The following is a 13,849-nucleotide window of genomic DNA, read 5'->3' as shown; positions in this document are numbered from 1 at the left end:
GTCTTTGTCTAGACTGTAGCTTTCAGTGATGAGTGTAACTCTTACCTCCAAGCAACAGCAATGAGAAAAAGAAAGGCTGTTTACATGTCTGGACCTGTAAACTATCCCTTTGAAATTCAGTAGCTGAACTTGTCTGTGTGGAAGTTAATGAACCTAAGTGACTTCAAGCTTCAAATGCAATTTTTTTTTTATTCACTTGTATATATTTATATTTTCCGCAAAAATAGTTTTAATCAGTTTAGCCTTAATGAATCCTGAATTTACGCCACACCAAGTCTTCTCTCTCTCAGATAATACGATTCACAAACAATGGCATAGAACCCTTAGATTATGGCAGCCCTAAGTATATACAAAGAAGTAAATCAAGAAGCACGTGGAATTAGTTCTGATAAGAAGGAAGTCCTACTGTAAATGTCTCTCTACACTTGTGTTTTGTTAATTTAATAGAACATTTAAAGTTCGCGCTCTAAAATGAAATGAAACAAGAAAATCAGAATGTAATAACTTCAAAGTTATTTTATTGACTTTGGTAATTAGTTACTTTTATTTCTCTAGATTACCCTTAATTTCAAATAAATTAATATATGGGATATAGCAATTATCTATCCAGCTGAATCAGAAAAATTGATATCAATCATCTTATACTAAATCCTAGTTTATGTTCAAGTCCTATTATTCTTGTTAAAATTATGAGGAACTTTGCCTCCAGCTATCAGTCAACTTCCCATTTTCTGAAATCAGGAGGATTGAAATGGAAAGGTTATGGCAAAACCCAGATGATGATTTTGAAACCTTTAGACCTTGGCCTTCTACCCACTGTTCTAGTAAGTGTAAGAATATTGTAGTGAAAGGGATATCACTTCTGGGATATCTTTCCCATTTAGCAAATATGGTTGTGCAAATATCAAGTGAGGCCATCTACCAAACAAGCTCATACTGATAATGAAAACGCATCTGCAGCTTTAGGGTAACACTGATACAGACAGTCAAGCACCACAAGAGTTGTCTATGTTCCTCTTTAAGATCACCATTCATTCAAGAATGAAATTTCCATAGTTTGTCCAATATCCAGAAGTCATCATTAACAACAGCCATGCCCTCATCAACAAGAAACATTAGTTTATTATTCTTCAATGTAGGAATGACCTAATAAGTAAATTATAGTATTTATTTTTAGATAATCTGAGATTTAGAAAAGGGGAAAAAAAAAAAAGCTGGCCTTCACATCTACATCTCTGCTATTTTGTTATTTCAGTTTCCCAAATATTAACAACATTTTGAAAAACACATTTTTATACACGCATATATAGGAGAACTGTGTATGGAGCACATTACAAGAACTTGATAACACAATGCCATCAAAACAACTTTGCAGACAACTTGTCAGCATATCAGGACTCTTAACTTCTAATACTGCCTATAATTCAAAATCCTGCCCTCCAAAAATATATTAACCAAACACTAATATTTTAAGTAGGACATAATGACCATTCTTACCCATTACTATAAATTAACTTCCAGCAAGAAAACGTACTAAAACCCGTCTTGACTGTTTAGCCCTCTTAGCAAAAGGCTGAAGGAAGACGTAATTCTTAATGACCAGAACAGTATCTCACCCTGAGATTGAAGCACAAACGTTAAAGATGGCAAAATTGCTCACTGTAATAACCCTTTCCCAAAACATCAGCCATACCTTCTTTTGAAGGTCAGTGTGAAGAAACTCTAAAATCTACCGTTTCTGTTTATATTTCATTATTATTATTATTATTTTAAACAATATCAAATGGGATTTGGAAGATCAAAACAATTCAAAAAAGCTCTCCTGAAGGTATTTGCAACTTGAATTTATAGAAATTACGCAGACTTAAATTAAAACTCAGATAATAATCAAAACTGAACTTGACTCTCCAATTTTACATTTTGTCTCTGAGACAAACATACTGCAAAACAGTAAAATCAGAAAAAAAAAAAATATTAATTTCTGAGAAAGTTTCTTTACTTATCAACACATGCAAGAAATATGGGAAAGGAAATCCTACACTTGCTAAGAGTACATCTTACACATTCAAGGCAATTACATATCCATTGCATGTAAGAACTACTTGCACAGGAAAGTGCCAAATGATGGAAAGCAAAAGTAAATGGATACTATGGATACAACAACAAATAAAACATGAATGAAGACAAAGAGATTGAGGAAAGAAATGATGAAAAGAAGCACTTAGTCAGCAATGACTGAGCAGTAACAAGCAGCTTGCACACAGTGAGTCTGCTCTCCAGCATGAGCACAGGACATCAGAATGGAGAAAAATAGCAGATTGCTTGTAATCACTCTTGACCCAAACTAAAATGATTGTATAGATATAATCACGGAAGAAAAAAAAAAAAAAAAAAAAAAAAAAGAGCTTTCTAGTTCCTGTATGGAACAGAATAGATTCCAACTCCTACTTTAATGATACATTTAAATATCTGAAAAGCATTCAGAACCTGATAAGAAATGGGGCAATAACATTTATGTAAAAAGCCACTACTACACTTCCAGTGCTATGTACATTGGCTGTAGCAGAATTTTCCATTGCTTGAAACTTTCACCAACAATGTTTAGGAGAAGACGACAGTGTGCACTACCATTACAGAGATAAAGGTTGTAACTTCCTTAGCCAGCAAAGTCTAATCAAGAGCATTTGGTAAATGATGCATGGGCAGCAAAACAGCAAAACTTAAAACCTTTTAAAAGGAGTGAGAAATTCTACCCAAACAGCAGTTGAAACAGTTGCCATAATCTATGGCTGGCTTCCCATTATTCTGGCACTTTGTACAAAACAACACACCAGTCAACAATTGACCATCCATTGCCAACTTCTGCTTCAGGGAAGTCAAAAGGCTTTATCATCTTATTCCAATGCAAATCTTTGAAGAAAACCACCTTGTTTAACCAAAAATTCCTGAACTTTTCCTGTAGATGCAATTTCAAAAGAATGCAAAGGGAACAGACAGTTCTGAGCAGTCTAAGCATATTCCTCCAGACACTGCATGCATGCAACTTTGTTAGCTGAGAAGAAGAATAAACCAAAGGGCCTTCGGAAAAGTTACAGCTCACAGAATATTTTGAAAAAGGTCTCCTAAAGGACTATAACAGTATTAAACAAGAGTGTATACTTAATTGGCCACCGTTCATATATCACATTCAGTCTCCCTGTGAAGAGCTACAGAATTCAGTGAATTTCTTCTAACAGATCACAAAATATGGATGTAGGGACAAAATATTTTCTATTGTTAATGCTATCTTCAGTATGTTTCCTGAAGCTTTACTGAACACATCTCTTCACAATATAGGTCAAAGTTTTCATCAAAGTAATGTAATTATAATCATACAGTGTCTATTTCTAATTATACTATGACCTATAAAAGTTAGCTGAGTAATGTCTCAGGGAATAGAGAAGACTGAGCATTAAGTTTCAACTACAAAAAAAGTTATAAACTCCCCATCGACACAAGGGACACATGACATTGAAACATTTACACACAACAAACATCTTTTTCCTTTGAGAAGTGAATGACTTAAATTGTTTAAACTAAAGACTGCAATTGCAGAAAGTTTACATTATGTAGTACAAGGAGTGAAAGAGACCAAACACTTCTCTCAACATTCAGAAATCTACATCCATTGGGGAAAAGATCTGTCCATTTTACATGTTAGATTTACAGTGCACAGGAAATGAAACATTATTTCAAACCAAATACGTTTAGGTCATGCAATACTTCTTTAGAATTTGAAAAACTATGGATTAAAAAACAAAAATTGCCTTTACTGATTAAAAATTCAAATTGATAGTTTATTGCTTTAGATATTTCCTATGTTTTGGAAAGCTTTTCACTTTAATGGTGGTCTTACCTCATTTATACTGGAGGGAGATTTTTCAGGTATCAGCTTTGCAAAAAAATGACTGTCCCATCTCTTATCCTCAGCTAAAGGAGTTACACACAACCAGCAATTCAGAAAAAAAGGGTCTGTTTACAAGACAGACATGTAAGCCACAGATGATATGCAACCCAATCCATCTTCAGTGCCGAGTCAACAGCTTTTGTTTTGCATGAAATATAGCAAATAATCTGCTGCCTCTACCTGAGCGACTGTGCAGATCAAGTTTAGGCCTGCCTGCTCTTTGCTTGCATGTTCGGAGCTACAGTCGTGATTTCTCAGCATCCAGCTCTGCTGTATGGCAGCTAACTGAAATTTCATCCCACACTTGTAGACTTGCAATTAGCAAGGTTATTTTAAGCAGTGACCTAAGTTCCAGCAGAATGCTCGTGGCACTATGACAGGAAGGAATCCAGTATGATACCGGTCACTTGGTAACCCCATAAAGCTGATCGCAGAGACAAACCAGCCTCTAATTCACAGGGTAAAAGTAAATATCTGCCCCCCAGCTTATTCTGATTTTCATTTTTAAGCTTCGACTAGGATGGAAATATTTACTGGGTTAATGTTAGGAAGTTTAGAATTTATTTTAGGACCTGGTAGATCATCTGCTTGGAACAAATGTATTAATAGGAAGTTATAACTTCCCCAATGGAGTGATTCATCACTTACAAAACAGAGACTGTTACTTTGGTAATGGTCACATTTGCAGGCATCACTTATTATGTTATGGGTAGGAGGAGAAAACCACTTAAAGAGCTGAACTTATTACAACTGGACTCTTACCTTCCCCTCAGTTCTCTTGAAGAGGGCTCCCTCTTCTGTACAGGGCCTCAGCTTCCCCCCCATTTGCCCTGAATTCCTTCCAAATTCCCTAGCTGTCTAACTATTTCAAAGTCATGTCGAAAGGCTCAGTCATACCTCCACACCCTCATTCGCTGTTCATTCCCATTCCTCCCCCCGCTCCTTTCTTCTTTTTTGTTCCTGGATCAGCTTTCTTGCTCCCACCCGTTCTCATACTTCCAATAGTGGCAGATCTAACCTCACAGATGCAACCACGACAAACAGCTCCTCCGACCGTCCCAGATGACAGCTATAATAGTCAGCCAGCTTGTGCGCACGCACACAGGACAAGCTTTTCTAAAAGCACCACAAGCAGGAACACCATTAAGAGAAAAATTTCTTCTAAAGAAGATTGTAAATACACATGAGCTGCAGACAATCAAGAAGCACAGGTGGGTGAATGGAGTTAGGAGTGTGAGAACATTTTGTTTCAAGTTTTCCATTTATATAAATCTTCAGGGGGCAAAAAAAAAACTTATTTTAAATCAAAATTGTGTAAATAAACTTTTGAAGCACCTACCTGGAAAAAGTCAAGCGCTCAAAAGCTGCATAGCCTTTCTCTCCATGACACCCAGTTTATGTATGTGACTCATCACCCATGACCCAAAAAAATGGGTTTTACAGCCCAATATGTTTCTGTGATTCTCAAATGGGATACAAGAGACCAAAAGTAAAATCCCTTTCGTACTCGGCTTTTACTGATTCACACATGTGCAGCTATGCGTGGAGTATACCATTACATTATTTCAGATAATAATTGAGTCTAAATACCAGAATGGACATATTCAAACTTAAACTTCATTAACTAGTATTTTCTTTATTACTAGTTTGCTCATAATTTCACCAAAATTTTCCCTGAGCACCCCCTAAATCATCATAAATGAAAAAGGGAAAACAAGCAAGAAATAAACCAAAGAAAACAAAAAAGAATTTCTAGCATGCAGATTTTGCAGTCTGAGCATCATCATAATTTAATTCAAAAAACCAAATCAATTTGAAAACAAACTTGTCCCAACTGCTGGTCCTATTGGATGTATCTGTATTTATTTAATGTCTTCAGGAAAAAATATGCAAACAAATGCACCTATGTGAGGCACAGAGAAGTAGCAGACTTTAAAATCTCCTTTTTGTTAAGAAAATACCAGTGAATAGTGCCTTTGGCATTTTCATTGCTGGCATTTAAACTGAGAATCACTGAGAAACTAAATCATTTTATTCTCTGCATATCTACCCTGTATCCCTTTGTTATAGCATATCTCCCTTCTGCACACAGCAAAAAAAAATGAAGGTTTAATCTATTCCTCCCTACATTTTCAAATTATTTCTTTCAGAATCTAAGAAATTAAGAGTGGTGCTTAGGATGCACATGCTGGCTTCCTATTTATTCTTCTTTATTCTACTAAAGGAGTGCACAGAAAACAGATGAATCTGCAGATCTCACCCACACTTTTCAAGCCAATTATCCTATTAAATATTCCTCAATGTGTTACCATTACAAAGTATGACTTGACATATTCAGAGATATATAATGTAATTGAAAGATGCTAAGTGGAGCCAGACTTTTCTGTTACAACATTTCATCACCCTCCTGAAAAACCAAAAGCTGAGTAAGGCTACTGCAGAGGAATGCTTTGTCTAAATTGCATTTCTAATATTTCACAGAGAATAAATAGCTAGACAAATGACAGTTTCAGCTTTTGCCCTGAAGGATTTAATCATGCGAAACTCTAAATATGGTCTTTCCTAGGAAATGAAAGGCTGGTTAAAACTGGTTTTCCCTCTCCTATTCCAACTGACTGATTGTCACATTCCAGACATTTCTAGGCAATAGGATTACATCATTCATTTTTATTTTTTTTAATGGAAACAGCTGGTACATCCAATATTCATGACCTTTAAGTTTTCAATATCAAGTTATTCAGCTGCTCTTTCAGTCCATCTGAGCTACAACGAAGTGAAACTGCACAAAAGGCCAAATAGTTTTATTTCACAGTTATATGAATGCACATATTGTTCTAAGGTAAGAGAAAGAAAACAGAGCTTAGGGGAAACGCAACATATGAAAATCTTGGTCTTATCACTGCTTCAGCAGACTGCCAGTCCCTTATTCATCCCACACTGAAAATGAGTACACTATTTTGTTGTATAGTTCACATTGCTTCTTACTAGCATTTGATGTGCACAGCTATACATGTTATGCGTGAATAATTCTTATAGGACTTCACAGAAGGAAAAAAAAAAAATAGAGAAAGCTCACATATTTTTAAGGCAGAGGGCCGAAATTTCTGAGGATATGTGCCAGCTCATATGGGCTGAACTTGGAAGCTCAAAAAAAAAGCTGTTTATTTTATCTCTTTTTATCGCCTTTTTTTTTTTTTTGGCAGTGAAGGAAAACACGAGTACATTTGGATAAAAGGATGAGTTTATTGTGTTTCCAAATTTAGAAAGATATTTAGACAGTCATTAACTTATCAAAGGAAGTTAAGCAAAATCCGTTACGGTCTACTTAATGTGTATGGGCATTTCTCCTGCTAAAATTTTATCATGCTGGAATACTTTCTATTACCAGGATGTTGCTATATTGATGTCTGCACTTCTCCCAGAAAACTTGTTTTGTAATAATGCTTACTACAAAAGCCCATTTTGATTAAAATAAATTGTCAAATATAAACAACACAGTTAAAGAACAATGCTATTAAAGAGAATGAGCTGGCCTTAGGGGCAGCCAGGGAGGATTGAGGTGATGACAACAGCAGTGGTCCAGTGGATTTGTGGGACTGAAAGGACTCGTTCTTGCTCCTGATTTTGCTATCAGTTCATTTTGGACTTCAGTAAAAGTCCTGTTGCGTCTATCTGGTCTGCACTATATCAAGTATTCAGTTCGGGGGGGGGGAGGGAGAAATCGTGCTAACTCACGCTGGGTAAACAACTTAAAAATAGTGTGTAAAAACTACGAAGATATCATTTTTTCTAGTGGCCTCTGCAGAACTGGAGAAGCTGTAATTCTATAATCTCTAAAGAAACTTGTCGGGTTATATAGGGGGCCCTCTGTTCAGGGGTATCTTTAAGTTGCACGCTGTCTCCCATTAACATCACAGTCAGGCAGATATTTTTTTCGTCTAAAGCATGGTAGAAATCTAATATTTCAAGGGAGTATCAGTACAAATATTTATAAATATCAGTATATACATAAATGCAGACATGCTTCCCTAAAGACTCTCTATCAGCTTTACCATTGCATGACCAAGCATTTTATTTTGTAAATCTTATTATGGTAATTTAACATGTTATGAACATATTTTTTTTCAGATAAACTATTTAAAAAAAAAAAAAAAAAAAAAGAGCTTGCACATCACTATTGATGCTCCAAAGCTGTGTGCATGTGATACCAACCCAGCTTTTTGCTTGCTTGGTTTTTGCCCCGGCAGCAGCTGCTCAGACATTCATTCATTCACTCAGCCGCCGGGAGCACCAGGTGGTGCTGCAACACAACCACAGCTGCGCCGTGCTTTTCGGCTATTCCAACTCACTAAGCATTATCACTAAAGACTAGTACACAGAGGCTCTGCGTTTTCATGTTTTGCTTAATTTTTACAGAAATTCTAGCCTTCTATGTCACCACATTCACCGTGTTCTCACAAATGTGATAAGAACAGAAAAATAAATAAATAAATAAATAAAAGAATGTATATAACAAACACAGTTAACTACACACAACATCAATATTATTTAAAATTTCTAATTCCTCTCCCTAAAAGAAAATCTTCCTAGACAATGAACCAAGGAGACAAATTACAGAGATTTTCCTACAATACTACATGAAATAAAACTCATACCTTGCAAAAGTAATTGCCCTAATGGGGGTGTACTGCAAGAAAGCCAATTTAATCCTTTGTAGAAATAACAGGGTACGACATATAAGTGTGTTGTTTTCATGCTAAAAAGGCAAAAATTCAAATGTGTGCTACTAAATTCCACATTTAAGAGGTCCTATATAGTTAAAGAGTTACTCAGGAACACAAAAAACATCATCCATGTTTGCAAAACTGTGTCCCGATCACAGATTAACTATCTAGTTTACTATTACTAATATAGATGTTTATAGATGTACAGATGTTATAGATGTAACATTTTTGTTGTTCATTTTGGCACTGACAGGCAGACACCCACAAACCAGGTGATATCCCAACTGCAAGAGTGAAGCCTACCAGCACAGAAGCTTGATGAAGGGAGGCCTTCAGAGTGGACTTGAATCATTCAGCAATTTCAGTTTAATGGAAAATTCTGGATGAATTATTGCAGATTTCTAATGTATATTTACTTCTTAACTGCCATTTTGCCCTACCAATATTAAGCTGCCTCCTTTCTATAATTGTATTTCTTATTGAAGGACAGATTATTCACATGGCAAGGCAACAAAAGCCGCATCCATTCTGTTGAAATAACTGACCCTTGGTCTCTAATAAGGTAAGATGCAAGACCATGCATAAAACCCCCGTTAGAGTCCCATGAGTGGGCACAGGACAGCGTGAACACATCACTGCTGGCTAGCTGATATACTGCAGGGGCATACCACAATTGTACTAGGAACTCTTTGAAGCAGAATCAAGTCTTACACCCTTAAAATCTGTGGTTTGGTTGGTTTTTGGTTGGTTGGTTTGGTTTGTGTTTGGTGTTTGGTTTTTTTTGTTTGTTTGTTTGGTGTTTTTTTGTTTGTTTGTTTTTTTCCTGTTCTTTCAGCATACTGGAGAATGTATTAAAGATTTTAAAGTGAATTTCCTATTTATACTTCTATGGTCATAGAAAATGAACAAAATCAGACTTTACAAAAAAAAACAATACGCCTACTAGAATGAAATAGGGCCCATGCACAGAGACTGGCATTGTCCTTCACTTCCCTGCTTCATTTCCAATGCAGTAAGCATTCCTTAAACACACGCTCTGGCAGGCTCTTGCCCTCTCCACAGAACATGGCATTGGTCCAGGTAAGGAAAGAAAGAAAACTGCTTTTTAAAATAGCAATTCAGCATGGTAGCAGATGACTCGGCAATGTGTTTCAGTGAAGGACAAGCAGGAAGATGAAATGAAAAAGGACAAGAATCAGATGGGAGTTTGGAAAGAGAAAAATCATGAGCACTTGGGGGGAAAAAGGGCAGAAAGAAAAAGAAAGCAGAAGGGAGAAGCTGTAAAAATAAAGATAGCAATGTGAAGAAACTATTTGGAACTTCAAAACTGAGCTGCTCTATGCTGGTCAACCCCTATGTATTCCTTTGAACAGAGGAAAAATCTCTTTCAGCAGTTTCTAAGATACCTATACATAATGCGGGTTATTCCCTGGTAACTTTTCAAGTAACTGCTACAATAATTGAAACATATTATGAACTTTATATTAATATCACATTGTCATTCCCATTCAATATTTTTTTCAGATCTCCTACATGGGACAACAGAGTAGCACAAGCCATACAATTAAGACCTGGTACAAAATACACAGATCAGTCATGTATATTTTGACTATAAAACTGAGAACAGTGGATTAAATTGCAGTGGAGATCACCATGAAGTCAGAAAAAAGGGGGGCAGAGGGGGGCAGGCAGGAAAAGGGAGAGAAAGAAAAAGAGGAATAGATATAGAGAAAATATATTGTAATTGTTTCACTGGTAATTAGGATCAAGAAAATCTGGAACAGATTTGAGTCAGGAAAGCTATCCTTTCAGATCTCTGATAAAAGCAAAAGCATTTAATTTAAATTGTAATGCAGTAAAAGCATGGTTTCAGCATTTCTTACTTATTCTACCTCACGTTTCAAAAATAATATAGCATTGTCAATGCATTGTTTTCCTTCAAAGAAACCCAAAGTTATTCATACCCAGAGATGCAATGTTCCTCTTGAGAAAACAGACTGGCTCCTTTCCCTTGTATGCTATTTTCTTTCTTAATCCTGCATTACTCCTACATGTGGAAGTGCTGGCTGATATTCGTAAACAGTGTGGATACTTAAACTACTCTTTGAAGAGATTATATTTGTGTGCATCATACATGAGAATTCATATCAGGTTACACACATTTACAGGTTACACACTGTGTAATGTTTGCTAATTCAACACAATGTACCGAAATTATCCATTGCAAGATACAATGCTAGCCCTATACCTAGAAAAATAGGTATTGAAGGGGTCCTAATGCGAATGAGAATACATGTGTAATAAACTGTTCTGTCTTCACCATGAAAACAGGCATCTGAACTTTCAGAAAGTCCCTATAAATGCTGTATGAAAGAATTCCCGATGACCTCACCAAAGAAATATTTTCTCCCGAGGTTTCATTCCATCTCTAAGCACCACCATATGAACATTTTCACAAGCACAGCAAATGCAACTATTGGCCCTTCTTGGCGGGGATGGGGTGGGGGGTACAGCATCATGCTCCGCAAGGAACCATTTGGCTCAGATCATTTCCTAACCCGAGTGCACGCCCCTCTAGTGTGCGCCCCTCTGAAGGAGCGCCTTGCTTCTTCAGTCCTTAAAGCAAGCCAATCCTCCGCTTGCTCTGGTGCACTTCTGTGCTGATGTCTTCTGTGCTGACATGCTCTTGGCCTTTCCACTGAATCATCTTTTTCTTTGAAATTCTTAAACCTTATGTTTGAAGTCACCTTATCTTCATTATTTACTTGCAAATGTAACAATTACATGGCAAAAAGGATATTCAAAACACAAGATAGCTTAAAAGGTATCACACACAGGCAAGTTTTACTGCACTGTCCTCGGAAATATCCCTCCTTCTTTTGTCCTGAGTCTCACGATATGTGATGATAGTCTTAAGTGCACAGACTGTAAAATTTATGTATTACCCCCAAAATCCTACACTTATTTTTTCTAGCCCTGCTTGTTTCTTAAAAATATAGCCTCAAAATAACTGTTGAATAGCAAATAAGAATATTCAGTTTAGTATTTCAGTTCTATGATTTTACAAACTTCCATCTAATGATTTTGTATCCTAGCTGCTGGACAGCATTGGGATATAGTGACAAATTCCAGACGTGCTTCTCACAGAAGGTGATGGAGTGGTCTATGAACCATTCTGCTCATCCTGGACAGTTTAATAGCTTTGAAAAAAACAAAAACGAAAAACAAAACAAAACAAAACAAAAAAAAAACAACAACAATACTGACCCTACTATTCTGGGAGATATTTGGGTAATTTTAGCATATCTAAAGGTACAATATAACATTGCTCCTCAAGTCAATTCTTGCTTCCCAAAGGACACTAACAATATTCCATCATGTCAGATGTTTTTCTTCTGTCAGTGTGCTAAATAGACACATAGACATAGAATAGCCCTCAATAGCTATGGAGAGCAAGAGACCAGTTATTGAATTACAGTTCAGCTTGTGGCCAATGGCAAGCACAGAGCTCTTACAAATACACATGGATTAAATGATGTATTATGGTGAGTTGTAACACAGTAGATCAAACAGTTTAGGATGGATAAATCACAAGAATCTTGGATGAGGAATAAGCGGATATACAAATACTGAGGTAGTGATAGCACTAAATTTCTTTTATTGTATTGTAAGCATGCTATATACACACACACATGCATTTATGCACATATGTCCTTATACATATGTTAATTAGAACATATTTCAGACTGTCCAATCATAATCATATTGGAAATGCAAATATAAAATCCATTTCCTATACATTACCATATAAATTATAGTAAAATCTGAAGAACCTATACCACAGAAAGATTACTTGCTTTCTTGCTTTTTGAATGTTTGAATTCATTAAGTCAGTATGCTGTAACATGATTCAAGTCCCATTTGAAGTTTTTAACTACTGATAGGGCAGGTACAGCTGTGGGGCTAACTAAGGAGAAAAGGATCGATAAATTTTACTGAAAGGTGCAAAACGTGTATTCTCAGCCAGTGCAGATTATGAGCAGTATGGGCACTGCTCAGTGGGAAGGGGAAGTCAAGATGCATTAACAGATTCAGCAGATTTTCTGTTTCATGAGAACTTATGAAAGGTCTGTCAGAATTTTGGAGTACTGCAACATCTAATGCAGTGCTGTTTTAGGCCTTCTGCATTACACGTGTTTCCCAAAAAGAAATGGAAACATTTCCAAAAAAATGTGTTCCACCTTTTGAAATGCAAGGCCTAGAATTACAACTGCCTCCACAAAAGCTATTGTCTTCCTCCAGGGAGTCCTTCACAGAGAGAAAGAGGAGAATGCATTCATAAAGGTTTAACAGATGCAACCCATAAATATGAATTCTCCTATTGCTCCCCATTTCTGCTCATTCCATTGTAAATGGTTCTGTTCCTGTTCAAAGCAAAAGCTTGTTCCTCTGTCTCTGAGTCTGCACAACATCAATAGAGATAGTTACATGAAATGCAATCAAATCTTTTGCACAAACACATGTAACACTGGTAACACTTCTTTACCCACAACTCAGGGAAGCATAAAACAATCCAAGAAAGATAATCTAGTTTGTTTTTACAACCTTTTTGGCAAAGTGGCACTGCCAGTCAGACACAAGCCTGAAGCTACGCTCTCGGCCAGCAGTGCAGCCCAGCTGTATTTGTTAGATACAGACAATGGACCAAGGTCTGGAGCAATCTAGGGAAACCCTAGGGAAAACTCAGGGCTCGGCACAGTTCCCAGGCTGTCCCAGGGAGGCAGATCAAGAGTGGGCAAGGCCATGCCAAGTGCAGCTCAATCCCCTGGAAGGTACCTCACACCCAAGTCAGTTATGGGATGGGAGCTGTGTCAGAGAAATGGGAAAACAGCTGATGCTGCGAATAGAAAATGGGGGAAATGGGGCACACTAAGAGTATTTCTATCTTTAGGGCAACAGCTAAATTATAAATATAAGCACAGCTATACAGACATGGCACTTGCTTTCTCCAAGAAAATGCACACCTTGTTGCTGTGCTTGCTTGCTTATCAACTGTGAGAATTTACTTGATTTGCAAAGAAATCACGCAAGTTCGCAGAAGATTCACTCTTAACCAGTAAACCAGTTAACCAGTAAAGGGATTCTGAGGAAGAATTCATCCAATGCAAGAGGCAAGTAC

At 36.7% G+C, this 13,849-nt stretch overlaps 1 protein-coding gene across 8 annotated transcripts in view; it reads right to left on the bottom strand.

Annotated features, from left to right (window-relative positions):
- AKAP6 (A-kinase anchoring protein 6) overlaps nt 1-13,849 on the bottom strand; it is a 281,531-nt gene that overhangs the window by 196,958 nt on the left and 70,724 nt on the right. The window contains exon 1 of one of the 8 annotated variants that reach the window (XM_038179118.2): nt 4,127-4,267. The exons of the other annotated variants lie outside the window; for them this stretch is intronic. Within the exon in view, the coding sequence (XP_038035046.2) occupies nt 4,127-4,243 (117 nt within the window). The 5' untranslated portion in view covers nt 4,244-4,267. Of the gene's footprint in view, nt 1-4,126; nt 4,268-13,849 lie in introns of those variants that run through there. 8 annotated transcript variants of the gene reach the window in all.

This window comes from Anas platyrhynchos, chromosome 5 (assembly GCF_047663525.1).
Source record: "Anas platyrhynchos isolate ZD024472 breed Pekin duck chromosome 5, IASCAAS_PekinDuck_T2T, whole genome shotgun sequence".
In the NCBI taxonomy this organism is placed as follows: Eukaryota; Metazoa; Chordata; class Aves; order Anseriformes; family Anatidae; genus Anas; species Anas platyrhynchos.
This window is presented reverse-complemented; position numbering and strand designations above follow the sequence as displayed.